Source organism: Dendropsophus ebraccatus, chromosome 11 (genome assembly GCF_027789765.1).
Source record: "Dendropsophus ebraccatus isolate aDenEbr1 chromosome 11, aDenEbr1.pat, whole genome shotgun sequence".
In the NCBI taxonomy this organism is placed as follows: Eukaryota; Metazoa; Chordata; class Amphibia; order Anura; family Hylidae; genus Dendropsophus; species Dendropsophus ebraccatus.
The window spans coordinates 83,201,878-83,223,312 of record NC_091464.1 but is presented as its reverse complement, the minus strand read 5'-3'; the positions used below and the strand labels follow the sequence as shown (position 1 = coordinate 83,223,312).

Sequence of the window (21,435 nt, the reverse complement as noted above, 5' to 3'; positions counted from 1 at the left end):
AATTTTTTACAGGCCATCAGATACAATATAAGTTATACATGTTATATATCGTTTTAATCGTAACGACTTGAGGAACATGCATAACAAGTCAGTTTTACCCCAGGGCGAATGGCGTAAAAACACATTTCCCCCAAATAAAAGAAATGCGTTTTTTTTTTTCAATTTCACCACACTTTGAATTTTTTTCTGGTTTCGCAGTGTACTTTATGCAAAAATTCAGTCTGTAATTGCAAAGTACAATTAGTGACGCAAGAAATAAGGGGTCATGTGGGTTTCTAGGTGGAAAAATGCAAGTGCTATGACCTTTTAAACACAAGGAGGAAAAACCGAAAACGTAAAAACGAAAATGGGCCATGTCCTTAAAGGGTTAAGGTGTGTGTGGGGGGGGGAGTTAAAATGTTTTTAAAAATACCCCAAAGGCCCCTCCCCCCAATGAAAGTTAAAATCACCTCCCTATCCCATAGTATAAATAAAACATAAAAATAAATAAACATATTATACACTATAGCGTGCATTATTGTTCGGTCTATTAAAATATGAAACTCACCATCCCCTATGGTGAACGCCATAAACGAAAAGAGGGGAAAAAAGCGACAGGATCACCGATTTTTGGTTACATTATCTATAAAAATTTTTTATAAAAAGTGATGAAAACATCTGATCTACACAAATATGGTATTAATAAAAACTAAAGATCATGGCGCAAAAAATGACACCCCATACAGCCCCGTAGGTGAAAAACTTAAACTGTTATAAGCGTCACAATAGGGCCGTTTTATTAATAATTAATTGCAAAAAAAAGATTTAATTAAAAAAATATATATAACATTAGAGAATCTGTGTAACCTGCATATGGTTGTGTTCGGACTGACCTATAGAATAATGGTATCATGTCGCTTTTACCATATAGTGCATTACGTAGACACAGGAACCCCCCAAACGTTACCATATTGCATTCTTTTTTACGATTTCACCAATTTATATTTTCATAAATAATATTTTTGGGATTCCGTCATACATGTAATGGTAGAATGAATGACGCCATTACAAAGTACAACTATTCCTGTAACAAATAAGCCATTACAGGGCCTTGTAGATAGACAACTGAAAGTGCTAGAGCTCTTAGAGGGGGAGGAGGGAAAAATGAAAGCGCAAAAATGACAATTGGCGTGGTCCACTGGGTCATTTTGGGCCTGGTCCTCAAAGGGTTAAGCATGTGACTAGGTACCTAGGTCTCCTCATATAGTTTTGCTGATTTATTATTTATTTTCTTTTTTTCATTATATATTTATATATTATATGTAGTACCTGTGTTTTTCGTGACCTTTTTTGGTTACGTTTTCCCATAACCAATCCTGTGATTCCTAGATCACCTGATTTAATTATTTCTCACGGTAACAGCTGATTTGTAATGTGATCAATTAAAGGGGTACTCCGGGCTGGGGGGCTTTTTTGTCTATGGCCAGGGAGGAGGTGGATGAGGGCAATGACGTCCCCTTACCTCCCTGGTTCCATCGCTGTGTCCCGGATTGCGCCGCTCCGGTCCGCTTCCTGGTCTCTGCAGGGGCTTGAGACGTGACGTTTCAAGTCCGCTCAGCTAGTCAGTGGCAGAGGCGGGATCCCTCCTCTGCCACTGACTGGCTGAGGGGACTTGAAACGTTACGTCTCAAGCTCGCATCAGAGACCAGGAAGCGGCCAGGCAGCGCGGGCCAAAGCGGTGCAATCCAGGACACGGCGTTGGAACTGGGGAGGTAAGGGGACGTCATTGCCCTCATCCACCTCCTCCCTGGCCATAGACAAAAAAGCCCCCCAGCCCGGAGTACCCCTTTAATTTGGATTTACAGATAGTTCAACGCTACTCAGACTATACAGTATATGGATCAACACAGCCCAACCATATTTCAGTCATCACAAGTCCTACTTAATAGTGAGTGATAATTCGACAACTCAAGTCCTTAGCGTACAAATGGCCGCCTTTCTCATTTTCTATTAGGAAATGATATTTACAGTATAAAGGTCTATTCTGACAGTTTAATATCTTTAGAAGATTACTCCTGGAAACATGGCCGCTTCTCCCTAATTGCCCCTTTACAGAATACGAAACCGAGACCGGATTATCTGCGCTATCAGGTAGCGCAATAACAAGAGCATCTTATCGCGGTGGGATCAGTGCGACAGCCCTGACCTGGTATTGGCGGTTTTATCAGCAAGATAAAATAACAGACACATGCCGCTTCCCAAATTTTGCTTTTATTAAAAAGATGTTCTTACTAGGAATGTTATTACATAGATGGAATCTCTCCATATCTATTCAGAAAAGCTTAACCACTTCACTACCACTTAGAGGTGGGTTTGCTTGAGCAAGTGGTAGAAGGACTAGATCATGGGTAGGGAACCTTGGCTCTCCAGCTGTGGCAAAACTACAACTCCTATCATGCCTGGGCAGCCAAACACCAGTTTATGCCAAGGAGGAGTGTGATATAGGCGTGCACATTGGCATATTGGAAAACACTTAAATTGTGCAGATTATGACGTGTGCCGTCAAGTAGACCTGCGATTGCTGTATGAAAACTATTTGGCCTGGGAGCTGTCCCATTGGAGGAGTGGTGGTGACCTGGGGGCTGGAGTGGGCTTCTTTATCAGTCAATGTGGATTCGGCTGGAGGTCCAGGTAGTGGTCAGGAGGCTTGTAAGAAGTGTGACACAGGGCCTTTGTACATGGCAGGTCTCCTAACAAAACATTGGAAGATCCATTAGATGAGGGTAGTGATCTGTATATCAGAAAGCTGAACGTTAAGCTGAACTGATAGCTATGAACATGGATAGCTTGCAAAAATCTATATGGGCTGTCACCAAAGTGGCATGGACTGGGTTGTCACCCTGGGCAAGAGTCGTTTCTGGAGGCTGTGAGTGTTAGGCCAAATTCACACCTCCGTTGTTATGTCCGCAACTGCGGGCACGCAATTGCAGACAGAACATGAAACCAATATTATCCAATGGCCCCGTTCACACCTCCGTACGTGTATACGGGGCCGCGATCCGTGCCGCAAAAAAAAAAAAAAACAGACATGTTGTAATGCGGACCGTTTTTTGCGGCATGGATCGCTGGGGTAATGGAGTGCACTACTTTTGCCGACTGCACTACTGGGGTAGTGTTTGAAGGAGGCCGAGGTGTAATGAATGGGGATCAGGATCCTCCCCAAAAAATCCTGCAGGTGGACAGTCCTTTTCTGACACAAGCCTGCAGTATGGAACTCCCGGAAGCATCATACACTGTATTATAAGTGTATCACAATGCAGTCTATAGCACTTAAAGGAGTGAGAGGTATCCTTTAAAGTGACGCTGTACCCACAATCTGCCCCCCAGACTGTGGGTACAGAGTCACTTTAAGGTCTAGGCCACTTTTACACCTCACTCTATGTACTGAACCTTTCAGTCCCTCTGTCAGTACTTTTTTTACTTATGCTACAAAAGTCCTTGCACTTTAAATGAAGACACACACCAATGTTCTGTCCCATTTTAATTCTGGTTTAGTTTGGTGCAGGCGGGGCGGTGGAGACCTGGGCTGGTGACTGTGTGTTCTGCATTTTCTGGCTGAGTTCTATCAGTGAGAGGCAGGTGAAGGCCCAGTTATAGAGATGTTCTGCTGGGATAGAGCCATGCTTCCAGACTGCTCCTCTGGGGATACCTGAAACAGATCCGGCATGTATTAGCTTCTTTGCAACAATATTGAAACCAATAAATGATTGGGGTGAGATGAGCAATGATGCCCTATCAAGTATAGTATTTGCTTAATTATTGGACTACTCAAAAGTACTGCCTCAGCCCAAAGTGTCCCCCCCTCAGCCGCGACAACAGTGAAGACTGGAGGGGTAAATATACAGGCGTAAATCATGATAAATGAGCAGAAGAAGGCCATGCCTCCTCCCCTCCTAGTCACGCCCCTGCAAGCTCCGCCAGCCCACCCATCAGAACGGGCCGGGTGTACGGGAGGTGTACGCCAGGGAGAAGGGGCGAATCTGCACCTTCTCCCTGGCGTATGCCTCTGGCGAACCTTTGATAAATGTCCATATATATATATATATATATATATATATATATATATATAATTATATAATGTGGGAAGGACATTCTGTCCAACTTGGCAGGGTCCAAACCTATCAGTGACTCTAACCATATATTCACAAGCTGAACATCATTTTTTTTTTATTTGGATTGCGGGCACATTTGGGTGTGCCTGCAATCCAAGTTGCCATTGAAATCAGTGCAATGTACCTGACATGAGAACGGCCATACATTGTGTGATCAGACTGTAAACAATGGCCGTTGTTACAGGCTGCCGGACAGAAATAATTGACAAGTCAATTATTTCCAAGGCCGTAGGGAAACAGCAGCTATTGTGCAATACATTCTGTGCACAACGGCCACTGTTCCCCATAGGATTCCACACCGTACATTCTTTATTTTTTTTACTAGAATGGCCGTTGTTTAAATTGAACATAGCCTAAATATGTTGTGTGTTTAAACTTGAATGGAAAATCAGTCCAGGGTCCCTATATATTTACCTTTAATATACTTAGCCAGGATCTCTGGGTTGAGCTGTACTGACTGGGCGGTGGGGTCAAAGGTCAGGATCTTCCGTATCAAATCACTGTTTACTTTCTACAGATGTAAAAATTTATAACATTATTACGTGATTATTAAAGCGTTAATGTCACATAAAAAAAAATCATAGAGACAATTACAGCAGCAGACTATGAATGCTAAGATATATACACAATGTAGATATTTTTAAATTGCAATAATGCCGTGGAAAAGTTCTGAGCAAACAGTGTGTACCAGTGTGTAAGGGGCAGATCCTACACTATACATATGCCTTTTCTCGACCAATGACTTTCAGGAAACTGCAGAGCTGCACAAGCCCTGGTCTCAGCATAGTATTACTAATAATATTGCTGATATGTAAAGGTGATGGGACCAGAGTTTGCGCAGATCTACAGTTCTGTGACACAGCTATTGGTGACAATAGAGGGACTGCGTTGCCCCTTATTGCCGGTCAATGTAAAAAAAAATTCAAGTCCCGCTCAGCCAATCAGTGCCCTGCGGCGGGGCAGCGCACTGATTGGCTGAGCGGGACGTGCCGGGAATCCCCAAAGCAAGCCGGAGCAGGGACCCGGTGATGTATACGCTCCAGCCGGTGGGGGGGGTAACGGGGCGGGCTGCGGACATACTCATGTGCATCATGCTGCGAGTTTGTCTGCCCATAGACTGTACAGGGCAGGGATCCACTGCGGGTCTCACTGCGAATTTGCTGCGAGAAACTCGCTGCGGATCCGCCCAGTGAGTTTGTACCCTTAAAGTTACATTACACTTATATAACATTATATAAGAAATGTAAAAGAAATGTTTTTGCTGGAATACCCCATTAGGCTGAGTTTGAACTATGTAAAAACAACAGCCATATTTCATAACAACGGCCGTTATTTGCTGCGGGATTCGCTGCATGAAATCTGCTGAGTGTAAATGCACCATAAGGGGAAATTCGATGCTAAGCTAGTGGAAAAACCATAAACTAGTCTTGCACAGGGGCCCTCTGCTGTCTGTGTCTACCCCTGGCTACACTAACACATCGCAGAAAGCAAATCACCAGGGCTAGCTCTGTAAACTGTCATTAAAGGGGTACTCCAGAGAAAAAAAAGTGCTAGAAAGGTATACAGATTTGTAAACAACCAATGTGAGAGAGGTCACCGGCACTACTCCAACCAGAGTCTGGACCTTGGATCGTTAATTTAGGACTTATGACAGCTCCTCGCGTCGGGGTGCATTTCAAAGTTCAGGTAAAGCAAAGGCAAGCCAAGTAGAAAAAAGCTGAAAGCACTCACCGTTCTGATGCAAGTTGACTTTATTACGTGATTGGATCAAAACATGGACATTAGTCCTGCAGGACGGCAGATGCTAACTCCTACACAAACAGGTTTCTCATGACGGCCATTTCGCGCGCATGCGCTCTTCGTCAGATCACTGACGAAGCGCGCATGCGTGCGAAATGGCCGTCATGAGAAACCTGTTTGTGTAGGAGTTAGCATCTGCCGTCCTGCAGGACTAATGTCCATGTTTTGATCCAATCACGTAATAAAGTCAACTTGCATCAGAACGGTGAGTGCTTTCAGCTTTTTTCTACTTGGCATACAGATTTGTAAATTACTTCTATTAAAAAAATCTCCAGTCTTCCAGTACTTATCAGCTGCTGTATGTCCTGCAGAAAGTGGTGTATTCTCTCCAGTCTGACACAGTGCTCTCTGCTGCCACCTCTGTCCATGTCAGGATCTGTCTAGAGCAGCAGCAAATCCGTATAGGAAACCTCTTCTGCTCTGGACAGTTCCTGACATGGACAGAGGTGGCAGCAGAGAGCACTGTGTTGGACTGGAAAGAATACACCACTTCCTGTAGGGCATACAGCAGCTGATAAGTACTGGAAGACTGGAGATTCTTTTAATAGACGTAATTTACAAATCTGTATAACTTTCTGATGCCAGTCAGCTATATTTTTTCCTCTCCACAGTACCCCTTTAAATAGTTCACTTTGCCTTGCCACTTTGTGAAAGAACATTTGTATGTATCGCTGACCATGTCTGCTAATCTCCCATTTGACCTACAAGTTTGCACTGGTTCCAGCTGTGAATCTCCTCCGAATCAGCCCAGGCCGGACAAAACAGAAGTAACACAGCCTTGAGGATACTATGCACCATGACAGGCGGCTCCTTGTAGCTCTTCAGTTCAGCAAATGACTGGTGGTCTAGTTTACTGACGCACTGTCTCAGGTCTTGCAGCATGAAGCGATGGAATAGGACTCCCACTCTCCTCTGTCCTGGCCCCTGTTCTGCCTCTGCAGTCAAATAAATAAAAAATAAATGGGAAAGGTCTCATATGTTAGAATAGACATCCCCATATAAAAGGACAGCACAATATTAGAGAAAGATTTCTACATTTAAAACCTCTCAGGAAGCCAAGAAGAAGTGCTGACCGCCACAGGTGCTACAGGTCAGATCAGGTACTTGCTTAATTGTGCGTTTACACGGAACGATTATTGATCGAATTTTCGCGATAACGATCGCATTCGAGCGATAATCGGCTCGTGTAAACACAGCGAACGATCAAGCGACGAGTGAGATATCGTTCATTTTGATATTTCAACATGTTCAAAAATAGTTGTTGGTCTTGCGCTAAAAATTCACAGATCGCTTCGTGTAAACAGTCTTTTACCGATTCACCCTATGTGTGAGATAGGCTTAAAACGATCGCAATAACGATTTTTCCTAACGATACATCGTTCCCTCTAAATGCTGATCATTATAAAAAACAAATCGTTACTTCGAAATCGTTAATCGTTCAATTGGGCGAATTATCGCTCCGTGTAAACCCAGCATAATGCATCCAAATATGTTCTAGGATGTAGCCTGCACATATGAAATGTCATACCCCATGTTGTGCGCCACTCACAGCTAAGCAAATTTTGAAAAAGGTAAGCGAATGAACTATATAGCAAAACTTCATAATTGTTCATTATTCACCATAACTAGAGATGAGTGAATTCACAGTAATAATGAAGCGAAGCGCTTCGTTATCTCTGAAATCCGCTCATTATCCTGCTTCCATTTAACTGACTGCCGCTCCTCCCCAGGTGCTGGGGAAAGCTGGATTCAGTCCAGGGAAACTTCTCCCAGTTTTCCAAGACTGGATCTAGCTTTTCCCAGCACCCGGGGAGGGGAAGGCACTGAGTTATAAGGCAGAAGGCTGATGAGCAGATTTCATAGATAACAAAACGCTTGGCTTCATTATTACTGTATATCGCTAACCATAACCTACAGTGACTAAATGTTCAAAATCTCACTGTATGAAGAAACTGAGCATCTCTTCTATTAAAAGGATTATACTGCCCTCTAGTGGTACATTTTGAGAATACATTATAGAGGACCTGTCACCACTTTTTAAATACAGTGGTGCCTTGGATTACAAGCATAATTCGTTCTGGGACCGTGCTTGTAATCCAAATCTATTCTTAAACCAAAGCAAATTTTCCCATAAGAAATCACTGATATGCAGACAATTGGTTCGCCACCCCAAAAATAATGATTTATTATTCTGAATAACATGTCGAACAGATGAAACAAACATTTAGAAACAGCAGAATATGTGATATTATAGGTTACTGTACAGTATAGCAATCAGCATGTGGAGTATAACATATAGTAACTGTATAACCCTGATAACACAGCAGCAGTTTGTAGATACAGGATGGAGCTGCAGATCCCCATAATGCAGTAGTATAGTACAACAGGCTAGAATAGAGAAGCAGGGCTGCTGTCAGGGGTCTGTGTGGTCACATGACTGCAATGGGGAAGGGGGTGTGTTCAGCATGGACCAATGAGGACTGACAGAGACTGCAGGGAGCATGAAGAAATGAGCAGGACAGATGTGGGCACATACATGCAGCACTCTTTGTCCGGGGAGAGAGGGGTTACAGCTATGAAGAGATTACCTCCACAGTCCTGTCCCCTGATGTAAGCCCCAGCCTGAAGTGGATCTGCTATGATTTGGAAGGTGAGGGAGACTTCCTGGGTCAGAGTACAGTGCTGTAGACCCCGCTATGCAGACCATGCCCCTCCTCCACTCCCCCTCCCACCCAGTACAGGGAGCTCTTACACCAAAGCAATGCTCTTAAACCAAGTCAAATTTTTCAAAAACTGTGAGCTCTTAAACCAAAACGCTCTTAAACCGAGTTACTTTTAAACCAAGGTAGCACTGTATAGACCTCTATAAACATATTTATTGTGAAGGGGTTTTATAATACATACGGAAAGGGTGTGTGTGTCGTAAAAGAGGATTTGGACTTAAAGGTAAATCCATTAAAAAAATAGTAACTTGTATGGCTAATTGAAGTCTTACCCAATACAGCCCTTTTCGGGGTGTCGCTAGCTGGTTCTTCCTCTAGGATTTCATAACAAGCTCCTTGTAGCATCTGCAGCATTTTCTGTAAGTCCTGGTACTCATGGGCTGGTAAGTTTCGGCAGTGGCCTGTGTTTAGATCCAGCACCCCCAGAGCTCTTCCTGATGGATCCCGGATAGGGACAGCAATGTGGCGTTCTCCATAGGCATCTGTTGTAATAACTTCTGAGCTATCCGCACATTTAAATAAATAGTCCCTGCCCAAAGAGACATCTGCCATTATTATCATAGGAAAGAATGATATATAGAAAAACCAAGATGCTAAAAAAACCTATACAGAATAAGATAAAGGGAAACTTTCAAACTGCCTGAACCATGAGTCATTGGGTGTTGATAGTTAGATCTCTTCCTATACCCAGACGGAGAGAATTATCAGTCAAGCCTGGTGGGGTGGGAAGCGGCCAGTGATCACTCTGATCACTTGTGCTTTAGGGCTTTATTACACAATTACCATGCAAATTATTGTTATATTGTTCGAATTTAAACCCTAGTTGTTTTGAACAAACGACCAATGAGAAGTCCTTCATTTGGTGCTGACACCAAAATCATTGTTAGTCCTTTAGTGTAATTCCACATCGTTCCTTCATTTGCTGGGATCAGATGGAGTCATAGATTGTATAAACGATCGGAACTAACAACGATCGTTCTGTGTAATATGGTGAATGATTTCAGGTTAACAATAAACTTATTTGCAATGGTTTATTGTTAATCGCTAAAAATCACTTTGTTTAATAGGAGCCTTAGGCAGCATGATAATGGGTTCCTATCAGAAGGTTAGATGTATCTAACCTGCTGCTATGTCCCTATTGCACAGGAGATGCCGAAGAGAAAGGTATGTCTCTTTCCTTCCTCCTCGGCGATGTTCCGGTGCAGTTAGCCGTGTGCTCCATGGACTAGCGAGACCATTAGGGGCACTGGGCGGCACTGCTCATCCCCATAGTGCCAATCCATCCCGCCCCCTTGGCGGCCCACTCCATTCATTATTATTAGAAAGGAGTGGGCCGGCCAGGGGCAGATCAGCGCTATGGGGGCGGGCAGTGCTCTTAACCATCTTACCGGACTGTGCAGCAAAGTACTTACTGCACGGGAATGGCACCGAGGAGTAAGGTAAGACACATACCCTCCTTCTCTGCGTCTCAAGTGCAATAGGGTCATATCAGCAGGTTAGATTCATCAGTTCGCCTTTAAAAGTATAAGGGAGTACATGTTTTGTTTGTGGAGATTCAACTGGTATATGTAGTCTTACAGGCAAACAAGGTAGAAAAGTATCTCTCTAGTGCCAAATATTAAAATATGACACTAAAGTGTGGTACCACTGACCTGAACAGATTGTCCCGTCTGCGCAGTGTGGCTGGAGAACTGTAGACCTCAGACACTCCCGTGTTGTTGTCTGTGTGCATCATGTTCCGGAATACATATCCTTGTGCCTATGTAGGTAGTGATAAGTACATTTACAAACTCTCTATACAGTCATATGTGTAGAAGCTCAGTGCCAACTACACCCAGCTTCATGTCCCCCCACATATGACTCTATACCCAGCACACCAACCTGATGACTATGATGCATGTGTTGTCCTAGCACAGGTGTGCCACTAAGTAACTCACTCAGGTTCTCACAGTGGGATGAAGGAGGAGTGTACTGTTAGTTTTTCCCACTAGGTGTCACTGTCTGGATTTTCTATCTATTATGTTAAGGAAGAAAGCATTGGGTTGACTGTATTTGTCACATGTTTGTTTTCATCCAGTCACAGGTGCAGGTCTTTTCCCTCCATTCTTTCTCCTATCCTAGCTCTTCTTTATCTTGCACACACAGCCCCACCAATCACCAGTAAGGTTAGCTTGCCCCTATAAAAGAGAGGTTAATTCCTAAAGGGGGAGTTCTCTAGTCAGTTCAAAGAGGGAGAGCAGCACAGACAGTTCCTGCTGCAGTGAAGTCAGAGCCTGGCTTAGGCCAGGACCTTGTCAGGGGCCGAGAAACTGATTTCTTCTTTTGTGCAAGTTAACCTCAGCTAGCATACAGTGATAGACCCCCTCAGGAGGAAGGACATCCTCTGAGGATCACCTTGTCTATGCCAGGGATAGAGTCTACACTACACAGGGCAGAATTAGGTACTGACCCCGGTAGGACAAAGCAGCAGTTCAGCCTACGTAACTTACTGCAATGCATGGCTATTCTTGGAAACCTTAGGAAGTCTGCTCAACCCAGCGCAGGGACCTGAGACCTCGTACTACCCTACCAGGAACGGTATCTCGACATTATAGGGCATAAGGAGGTCAGATCAACCGTATACATATGTGAGTATGAGTATTTCATTCTTCTGTTCTTCACTAAGCTATCCCGGCAGAGTACACAGCTACATTGGACAGAGCCCTAAGGCGCTCTTCTATTCAACTTTCTTCTTGTCTACAGACTATCTCTACTACCTCTTACCTGCACCTACAGTTGCCAAAGTATTTTTTGTATTTCACTGAAGATTTTAAGTAAACAGACATGGTCTGTTCTTGATTCACCCGCGCCTACACTCCAGATTTACACTTGAGATTTCCAAAACCTCGGCAGCAGTGCCCGTTTGTCCGGGGGTGGGTCCCAACCAGGAACGGACACAGACTACATAGGGTCCCTGTGTAAAAGATTTGCCTGGGCCCCCGTATAAGCAAACCAGCAGGGGGCACAGTATTTGTAGAAGTATAGAAGTAGAAGTCTATGCAGAACTATATGTAGTGCAATCATCACCGTCCCCAGCCCCCTCATGCAGCAGGTGGACTTTTTAGTTACCATCTATCCTGTTCCCATCTGCCTCGCTCCATCTCTGTGCTGCCCGCTCATGTACCTCTCTCCCCATGCTGTCCGCTCACGTGCCTCCCTCCCTCCCCATGCTGCCCGGTTCTCACTCATGTGCCAGCCTCCCTCCCTGTGCTGCCTGTTCATGTGCCAGCCTCCCTCCCTGTGCTGCCTGTTCATGTGCCCGTCTCCCTCCCTGTGCTGCCCGTTCATGTGCCAGCCTCCCTCCCTGTGCTGCCCGTTCATGTGCCAGCCTCCCTCCCTGTGCTGCCCGTTCATGTGCGAGCCTCCCTTCCTCCCTGTGCTGCCCTGTGCCTGCTCATGTGCCTCCCTCCCTCCCACCCATGCTGCCTGGTGCCGTGCACTGGATTAAGCGCTTCTTACCTGCCTTCCTCTATTGGTCCCTGTTGCCTCTTTCTTGCTGATCAATTACTGCAGGGGAAGAGAGGCGGCAGGGACCAATAGAGGAAAGCAGGCAGAAGCGTGGCGCCATTGCGACCGGTCGTGGCTCACATGTCCAATAGAGGAGTGCTGTATGTGGGTTGGGCTGCGGCTGCTGGCATCTCAGCGCTGGCAGGCCAGAGCGTGGCAGGACATCTGATCAGGCACCTGGTGTATGGGTGGATGGACAATATTCATCACCTATGCAGCGGGGCCCACTAGGAGGCAATGGAGGGGCCCACTAGGCTGAGGCTCAGAGTCCAAGCCTGGAGGGCCCCTCTGTTTGCCTGGGCCCCTGTGCAGCTGAACCGGCTGCAAAAGTGATATGTCCGCCACTGTCCCAACGCCACCCCAGGCTACCGAGACAAGTGCCCAAGTGACCCAGCACCAACAGAGCTGCTACAACACAGCAGAAGCTACCCCATCATACAGGTGCCCGCCTTCCGCATACACTCATCTCACCCCCAAAGCCATGAAAAGTTTACAATGGTGCCATGACCTCCCAATATTTACTGATAGCAGATTATATTCATCTCTGTTCTAAAGCCATGCAGAAATTACATGACCATTATATATGGAGATAGTGGCAGGATATCCACATATAAGTACCTTATCTACACATGGCTCCATTAGGTAGGTGTTGATGGCCCGAATATTGGGGGCACGGCTGTAGATCCAAGCGAGTGCACTGCTCACCAGCTGTATTATATTTCTCTGCCTCTGGACATGGTGGTATGCTGCACTGAAAGCATTTGTCACACCCTGGGGAAATAAAACAGCAATATAATATCTTCTTAAAAAGCAATCACCGATTTATAAGGAAAAAAATGCAGGGAAATTAGAGGATGGAAAGGGGAACCTGACAAAACTTAAGGATAACATAAAACTCCATGAAGAAGCCACCTTGATAAAAAAAAATTATGCTTTAGGCTATGTTCACACAACGTATGAGACTGGCCGTTCCGTGACCCGGCAGGGTCACGGAACGGCCGAGCTCTGCAAAGATCATCGGGCAGCGGGCTATAAAGATCCCATAGCGCACAATGAAGCAAGTGGGCGGAGCCCCTTGCTTCATTGTGTGAACTGACAGGGTTTCTATGGCCGCAATTCACTGAATTGCGGCCTCAAAAAACTGACATGTCAGTTCTTTGCGGCGCAGCACAGATCCCGGCCAGAGCGTATACGATGTGTATACGCTCCGGACGGGATCCCATAGAGGAATAGGCAATATTCCACGCTGCATAAAGTACGGCCGTTGTTGCCGATGGCAACAACGGCCATACTTTAACGTAGTGTGAACATAGCCTTAAGGAGAGATTGCAAACTAATAAACTAATGCGCCACCAAGAATTTACAATGATCTCCTAAGGAGCTTAAAGGGGCACTCTGGTGAAATTATTTTTTCTTTCAAATCAACTGGTTTTATAAAGTTATAGAGATTTGTAATTTACTTCTATTTAAAAATCTCAAGTCTTCTCATACTTATCATCTGCTGTATGTCCTACAGAAAGTGGTGTATTCTTTCTAGTCTGACACAGTGCTCTCTGCTGCCATCTCTGTCCATGTCAGGAACTGTCCAGAGCAGAAGAGGTTTTCTTTGGGGATTTGCTGCTGCTCTGGACATGGACAGAGGTGGCAGCAGAGAGCACTGTGTCAGACTGGAGAGAATACACCACTTCCTGCAGGACATACAGCAGCTGATAATTACTGGAAGACTGAAGCTTTTTAAGTATAAGTAAGTCACAAATCTATATAAACCAGTTGATTTGAAAGAAAAAAAATTGAGGGAGTATCCCTTTAAAAGGGGTTTTCTTATGAATAATAATGATAGGACCGCCGTTCTGGTGAACAGTGGGGGTGCCAGTGGATATATGATATGTGAGTTTGTTGTTTGTGCGAAAACCCCTTTGTGGTGTTGGACTGAAAAGTCCAATGATGTGTTACTGAATGTTCAGACATCAGTTATCTCTATACACATCTTCTCCCCATACACATGGACATTCTCTATAGGAAGGGGATGGGTAAGCCGCAGCCAAACTTCTCTGGCAATGGTTTATTTCTTCAAGAACAATGGGGTCAGGCAGTGAAAGTCTATCATGCCAGAACCACTTTATATATATATATCTAAAATAAGAAGCCACTCCTATTCTACGGAGATAAGGCAGCAGATCGTTGCTATCGTAGTCGTTTGTCTTTCAACATGTTGAAAGACAACAATCCACCAACATTGTGCATGTTGGCTGATCGTTACCTTTTATTACACAGAACGATCATCAGCGTAATGGTCGCTTATCGGCCAAATACGGCCGATAATCACTTTGTTTAATAGTGCCCTAAGTGAATATACAGTAGCTGCAGATCAGACTACACATGGCTTACATGTAGTCTGTTACCATGGAGATACTTATGTCTTACTGTACAAATAGAATTGTAGGTTCTTTTTAACTGAAACTATTTGCAAATACGTTTCTATGTTATTTTAGATGCACTGGAGTAACATAGTTATAGTTATATACTGTTTTGCTATATGATCAGGTATCAGAGCAGTCAGCGCGTTATCGAATGTGACTGCTTATTGTTTGATTCCTTGCGGCAGTAGAAGTTAGATGCCGCCCTTGGAAGTACTGGAATAGGCTGTATCTATGTTTTCCTTGCAGCCCTTGAAGATGGCGGCATCCATCTTCTGCAGCCGTGGGGAATAAAGCAATGAGCGTTTGGGTTTGGGTAATGTTGCTGAAACATTCACAAAACACTAGTCAAGACCTAACGTTACTCAAAGCAGAGGAGTGATAGTGTTATTTAGTCAGTGGAATTTACCTGATAAAAACTGATTTCATGTGTGAGGAATATATTGCGATCTCTGAGTTCTCTCAGAGTGTCGATGCCCAGGGTACCAAATACCCGCTGCTGTTTGTCCATTAGTGGCAGCACAATAAGTGACCCCTTTCTCTCTTCTTCAGACCTCTCTGCGTTCCAGAACTGGACATTACCATGATATTGTACACGGGGCACATGTTGTGGTATCCCACTGTCCACTGCTGCAAAGCTGAACATTATATGTAGCATATGTAAGTAAGCATACATCAGTAACCATGTCTAAAACATACAAGAATAATCTAGAAAGTAAAATATTTGAATAAAGTGTATTGGTAACATAAACTAAGATTGGAAATGAATATAATAAGAATCATTGAGCCATACACCATAATATACAAAGATAGCTGTTAAAGAGACTCTGTCAGTAGATTTCTGCTGTCCTGTCTTAAGTGCCCGTTCACACTACGGAATCGGCCGTAAAAATCTGCTCGGAACCCCTGCCCGCGGACTTTGCACCGAATCCCGCCTGCTATCTCTTTCAATGGGAGGCCTTGAGTACCCCCACTCTCAGTGCCTCTCCGCTCAAAGAATTGACATGTCAATTCTTTGAGCAGTAAGGCGCTGAGGCGTGCAAGGCCTACATCATCTGTGCCCTAGGCCCTAGGCCTCTCTCCCCACCTTCATTCAGCCCAGGAGCGGGCTGAACATGAAGAGAGGTGGAGATGTGACATTTGTTTCCTACCTCACACTTTTCATGTCTCTGGTCAGTATCTTGTTTAATACATATGTGGCATCTTCAGAAGTACATGCGACATAACGTAGAACCTCATTCCACCTATCCTTCACTGAGGCTTGCTCTAGAAGGGCGATATTGGCACTGATCTTCTTGTCATTCCCATGAGCCTCTGCGTCCTGTATGTATACAGAGAATAAAGTGTTAGAGGTTTATGGCTGTTAATGCTTAGCGCATCCTCACATCATGTTAATCCAGACTTGCCTTATACAGGGCCTGAAATACAGCTTTGTACACTGGCTCAAATCTTCCACCGCTTGTTTCAGCCACCGACTGAATGTGCTGCAGCCACTTCCTGCGGGAGGCCCCTCGTAGCTTCTCGCTCTGGGTCCGCTCTACGCTTGTGGTAAGAAATTCTACCAAATTCTCATATACTTCTTCTTCTGGACCTGGAAGTTGGCGGACCAAGCCAAGGATGTATCTCATGAACTCAGACGCTGAAAGCTTTCTTGATGTATGCCGTGACTGGGAGGAACTTAGGCTTTCCCTTCCTAAACAGAAGAAATGAATAAAAAATATTTCCCTGGCAAATGACATTGTATGAGATGCAGCAAAGCTAGAACTATGACTGGTCAGGAGCCTTTTTTTACAAGCAATAAAAGCAATAAAAAAATCAGATGGAAATGCAGAAAATTCAATACCTTTGTGTTTCCAAGTGAGCCAATATCAGCCATACGGGGGAAAATTCTTCCTTTATTCTGTACAAAAATTTTCCTTTGTTCTTTGATGTCTTTATATTACTGATATTAGTTTATTTCTATTTCACATTCATTGGAATCTTACATATGGAATATTTTTTTTGTAATAATATTCAAAATAAAATGTATTTGGGCATTGAAAGAACTTTGATAGATGGGACACCAGCAGCTATACAAACCTTTGAAGGTGATGTCCCAAGTCCGATGTGAAATCCCTGCAGTCCTTCTTATAATATATATAAGCTATGAGACAATACAAAGGACAGACCTGTGGCCAGTTATATCCCTATACTGTATATAGAACTGCTCAAACCTGCACATTTTGCAGGAAAAGTAAGATTCCTTGGTCTATTTTTGTTTGTGAATGTGTTGGTCTGTTTGCTATTGCTACTTTGGTAAAGATGCACTTTCCTGACTATATATGTCTTTAGCCAGTTTATCATGAGGATATGTGGCTGCATTGTGGCTAGGTTTTTTTTTTTCAAATAAAGGCCGATACAAAGGCCAGAATTGGACGTGTTTTCAGACCCGTAACTGAGGCTTCACGGACCCTTTTTTGTTTATTTTTTGTTAATTTATAGAGGGCAATGTATCAGTGGAGACTCTTGAGTGAGCACTCCATTGGATTTTTGTCGCTGTTCTCCTTGATGTCAGTGATTACTGTGTTTTGTTGGTTGATTTGTCATTGCCCCTGGTAGCCAGAATCCTACTCCACACTGTAAATTACAAAATTTCTGTAAGATTTCTATTGAGGAACTGGGGTCCAGTTGACCCTGAGATCACACGACCCCTTAGATTTTGCCCCCTGGTTTAACCTAAACAATTCCAATAGGTCTGACAAGCCTGATAAGAATACAATCCGCATTCCACCACCATTGTTGTAAGTTACTGTAGTTATGAGAATAACCACCTTGACCTTCATTTCACATAGTAAATTTGTTTATATATATATGATATAAATATAGAGAAGTATCTCACCTTTAGTCACCACTTCAGCTTCCATCCCTTCTTTATATTTGGCCAACACGCCTTCTACCTCCTGAAGCTCTATAAATCCCGACCCGTCATTATCCCATTTCTCAAAGAGAGCCTGTAGTACGAGCTTCTGCCGGGCACGAAGCGCCTCCTGCCGTACCTTTGGGACGTAGTGAAATTAAGTACAATATTATCCTAAATGGCTGCAGCTCAGTAGCGTAATTTGGTGGGGGCAGAGGGGGCGGACGCTCACGGGCCCACACAGGCAGGGGACCCACTGAAGGTTTTGCCAGTTAATGCTGTCCGCAACAAATTAACAAATATCCGTTGGCTGTAGGTGGCCCCTGGCCAGCAACCAGTGCTCCTGAGGGCCCCACACGGCTACTGAATGTTGTGTCTGACCATTTAGCTGTATGCGCTTGTATGCGAGGAGAACATAGAGTTGAATGCAGCAGGGTGATTGACAAGGCGAGGAAAGCATTGGCTCTCCACCTTGCCAATCACTGCTGTGGCCACAAGAGGCAGTTCCCTCCCTTAGAGCTGTGGGACGTGAGTGATGTCACTTGTGCGCTCACAGAGCAGGGAGAGAGTTGACATCAGAAGACTACAGTACTGCAACTGTACAGCAGGTAAGTATGGCTTTTTTCCCCTTATTTATAGAAGAGGAGACCTATGGTGCTAACTCCAGGGAAGGATGTTATCTATGGGGGTTGGGGTATGGGACGTGATGGCTAACTGAAAAGGGGGTACCTGATTTGGAGGTACAGTCTACTCACAGTGGTGGTGGTGGGATTACTGCTGGGGAAGGGGGGTGGCTGCATAGGGAATACATACCAGGGGGATTACCTACATGAGGTGGTACTGGAGGGGATGCCTACATGGAGGATAGTACTTTTTTGGGGGGGGGGGGGGGAATTGCCTGCACAGAGAGGTCTAAATACTAGATAGATGCACAGAGGGGAAGCTTACTTCTATATGAGGGCACAGAGGGCCCTAACTACTACTACATGGAAACAGAGGGAAGTAATAACTATATTGGGGCACAGAAGGCCTAACTACTACATGGATGCACAGAGAAGCTGCATTTCAATATGAAGGTACAGAGGGGCCTGACTACTATATGTAGGTGCACAGGTCTATCTTATATATGGAGCAACAAGGGGGGATAATCTACTATGTTAGGATATAGATGGTTGTTTTTTACTATATGAGAGCACAGAGGGACCCTACAAACTATATGAGGGCTAAAATTGGGTCTAAATACTACATGGAGGCAAAAATTGTCTGCTGTCATATACCCTGTACACCATGATTATCGGGGCTGATTTCTCCTACATGTTTAATATATTGTTCTGTATTGTTTCTATGAATTAGTAAAGTAATTATTCCATTTAGTTATGTTGCAGTAGTCTGGCCTTTTTGTACAGTATATAGGTTATTTAGTATAGTTGCCTTGAACTCCATAGGACTATTTATTGTTATTACCCAGCATTTGTACTATACACTTACTCTATTAGTACTGTGGGTATACCCTTCGGATGTGGCTAATTTGGTCATTGACCATCAGCTATGATGTAGTCCTCATGCTGCCCAATAGATATAGGACAGATAGATGAGATAAAGAGATAGAAGAATGGATGGATGGAGGACTAATTAGAAAATAAAAACAACGCCATAGCTTCCTCTATGATGTTTGTGGTATTACATTCTCCTTTAGTGGAACTGAGCTGCACTACCACATCCAAGCTTTGGAGGAGAGTGGCGCTGCTTCTGGAAAAAGACAGCTATGTTTTTGTAATGCTGAATAACCTCTTTAATTTTTACATGGTTATATATGTAAAATGTTGAAAGTCTTTTCCATTGTTCTCAGTCCCTGGTCACTATGAATAATGTAGTAGAAAATACTGTTTATTATTTGGAAAGCATTGTCATCTGCTGAGGTTCCCTATAGGTAACATAATTGGTTGGGGGCCCACTGAGACTCACTCGCCCCCCCCTAGGCTGAACCCCTAGCTACGCCCCTGCTGCAGCTAAAAAACAGAGATTGTACTAAAATGAGTTCATCAATATCTTTGTGATAAAGCTAAAACATGTTTCCATTCATCTAATGGTCAACGTAAATGTAATCATTATCTCTTTATGAATAGCGCATTACGATCAAGGGGGGGGGGGAATTATGCAGGCATATTTTTTTTTTAGATTTTTTTCATAGTAATATAAATTTATTAAACTTCCCTGGCCCAGTTAAAGGAGAAGTCCCGGGGGTGGGGTAGGGGACAAAAATTCAGTTCGGGGGGGGATGAGGGGAACATAATAAAGAATGTGTATTTACTTTTCCTTATTCCCATGCTGTAGGGCTTGTGCAGCCCTGCAATTCCTAAAATAGCCACTGGTCACCCGTTTTTATTCCCATGTTCCGTGACTATGGTTTGTGCACGGAAAATATCATTATGATGCCAGGAGCTCCGAATCAGTTTAAGGCTATGTTCACACAAAGTTAAAAAAAAAAAAAGGGAAAGTAAAAAGTCATCAGCTTTTTCTTTGGGGTAAAAAAACAAACAAACAAAAAAACGTCCATTATTGCATAATGTTAGCTGACTGCAATGAATTGCATTGAAGCATGTGGAATAACGGACATCATTTGCACACAGTGTATTGAATTACTGATTTTTTTAAAGGCGTATGTCAAACAATGTTCATGACAATTATTTTTCGGACGTGTTTTACAAGCAATGGACTTTAGTTGTTCACACAGTTTTTCCTTTTTCACTGTCCCTACTATTAAATTTAATGGACTTTTCAATTGGAGACGCACCCAAAGGGCAATCAGTCCACCTGCACTAGAATAATGTACCGACAGCTGTCATTGAACTGAAGGGTAGCAAACTGCAAAATAACAGACGTCATTTTGACCTCAAAATGACGGACGTCATTTTAAAAAATTATAAACAGACAAGAAAAAACATTGTGGGATCACAGCCTAAATCTGCCGGGAGCTCCGATAATCTGTTCCTTTATACACTATCCGCATGCATGTATTTCCAGACCATGCATGGAACGTCATGTACACAAGGCCTTACTGCCAGTCAATGTAATCTACACACATATATATATATATGTGTGTGTGTGTGTGTGTGTGTGTTTGTTTTTTAATATAGGCATCTTACAAAGTTATATAACTGAATAAAATAAATAAAATATATATGTGTTTGTCAGAATACCCCTTTAATTTATGTTTATCCTTTGCAGACTGCACATTCCCTTAATATTCATGATTCATGGCTCACACCTCAGGCTATTTCTAGTCCTAAACGCCCTTGGAATCTCTTGCACGGAGTACGGAAATAGGTGAATATTAAGCACCCAAAGAAATATAGGGCATAAATACAAATGTAAAAAAAAAGTTGCGTACTTTGGCCAACAATGCAATTTTCTCCTCTTCCGTCTCCACGTATTCCTTCTGTATATAAGACGTGAGCTCCTGTACAGCTGCCAGTGGGGCCTCTTCTCCCACAAATGTCTCCATCAGCTGAACAAACTGGGGTAAGTTGAGGGCGCTGTCATTAAAGGCGCTAGGGATGCGTGATGGGCCGCGGGTGTTGATATCGGAGATAATGGTTCGTAAATCTGAAAATGAAACAAATGTAAGTTTTGTGATCATAACTGCAGTTTATAGCGATTATATACATATATATATATATATATATATATAAATTTTATTTTATTTTTTAGTGCTGTGCAATCTGTTGGTGCTATATAAATAATTTAAAAAAAGCATTATTATTATTAATTTTAATTTACTATTATTATACTTTGTCTTATTTGTGGTAATATCCAGACCAGGAAAAAAACTGAATTTATTTTTAGATTTTCTTCATTATTTGAAACGCCCGACACTACATAATATTTCATCTGTCTGAAAA

At 43.5% G+C, this 21,435-nt stretch overlaps 1 protein-coding gene across 2 annotated transcripts in view; it reads right to left on the bottom strand.

Moving 5' to 3' along the window:
- Nucleotides 1-2,604: 2,604 nt before the first annotated feature.
- The window catches only part of EFCAB5 (EF-hand calcium binding domain 5), a 42,294-nt gene continuing 23,463 nt past the window's right edge, over nucleotides 2,605-21,435 (bottom strand). Inside the window, exons 11-22 of one of the 2 annotated variants that reach the window (XM_069944560.1) lie at nucleotides 20,925-21,139; nucleotides 17,516-17,672; nucleotides 16,044-16,330; nucleotides 15,789-15,958; nucleotides 15,047-15,275; nucleotides 12,839-12,991; nucleotides 10,327-10,433; nucleotides 8,947-9,203; nucleotides 6,657-6,886; nucleotides 4,566-4,662; nucleotides 3,503-3,688; nucleotides 2,605-2,729 (exon numbers count right to left, since the gene is read on the bottom strand). In XM_069944560.1, coding sequence (XP_069800661.1) covers nucleotides 3,531-3,688; nucleotides 4,566-4,662; nucleotides 6,657-6,886; nucleotides 8,947-9,203; nucleotides 10,327-10,433; nucleotides 12,839-12,991; nucleotides 15,047-15,275; nucleotides 15,789-15,958; nucleotides 16,044-16,330; nucleotides 17,516-17,672; nucleotides 20,925-21,139 — 2,060 coding nt within the window. In that variant the 3' untranslated portion in view covers nucleotides 2,605-2,729; nucleotides 3,503-3,530. Of the gene's footprint in view, nucleotides 2,730-3,502; nucleotides 3,689-4,565; nucleotides 4,663-6,656; nucleotides 6,887-8,946; nucleotides 9,204-10,326; nucleotides 10,434-12,838; nucleotides 12,992-15,046; nucleotides 15,276-15,788; nucleotides 15,959-16,043; nucleotides 16,331-17,515; nucleotides 17,673-20,924; nucleotides 21,140-21,435 lie in introns of those variants that run through there. The other variant, XM_069944561.1, reaches the window with a different exon arrangement.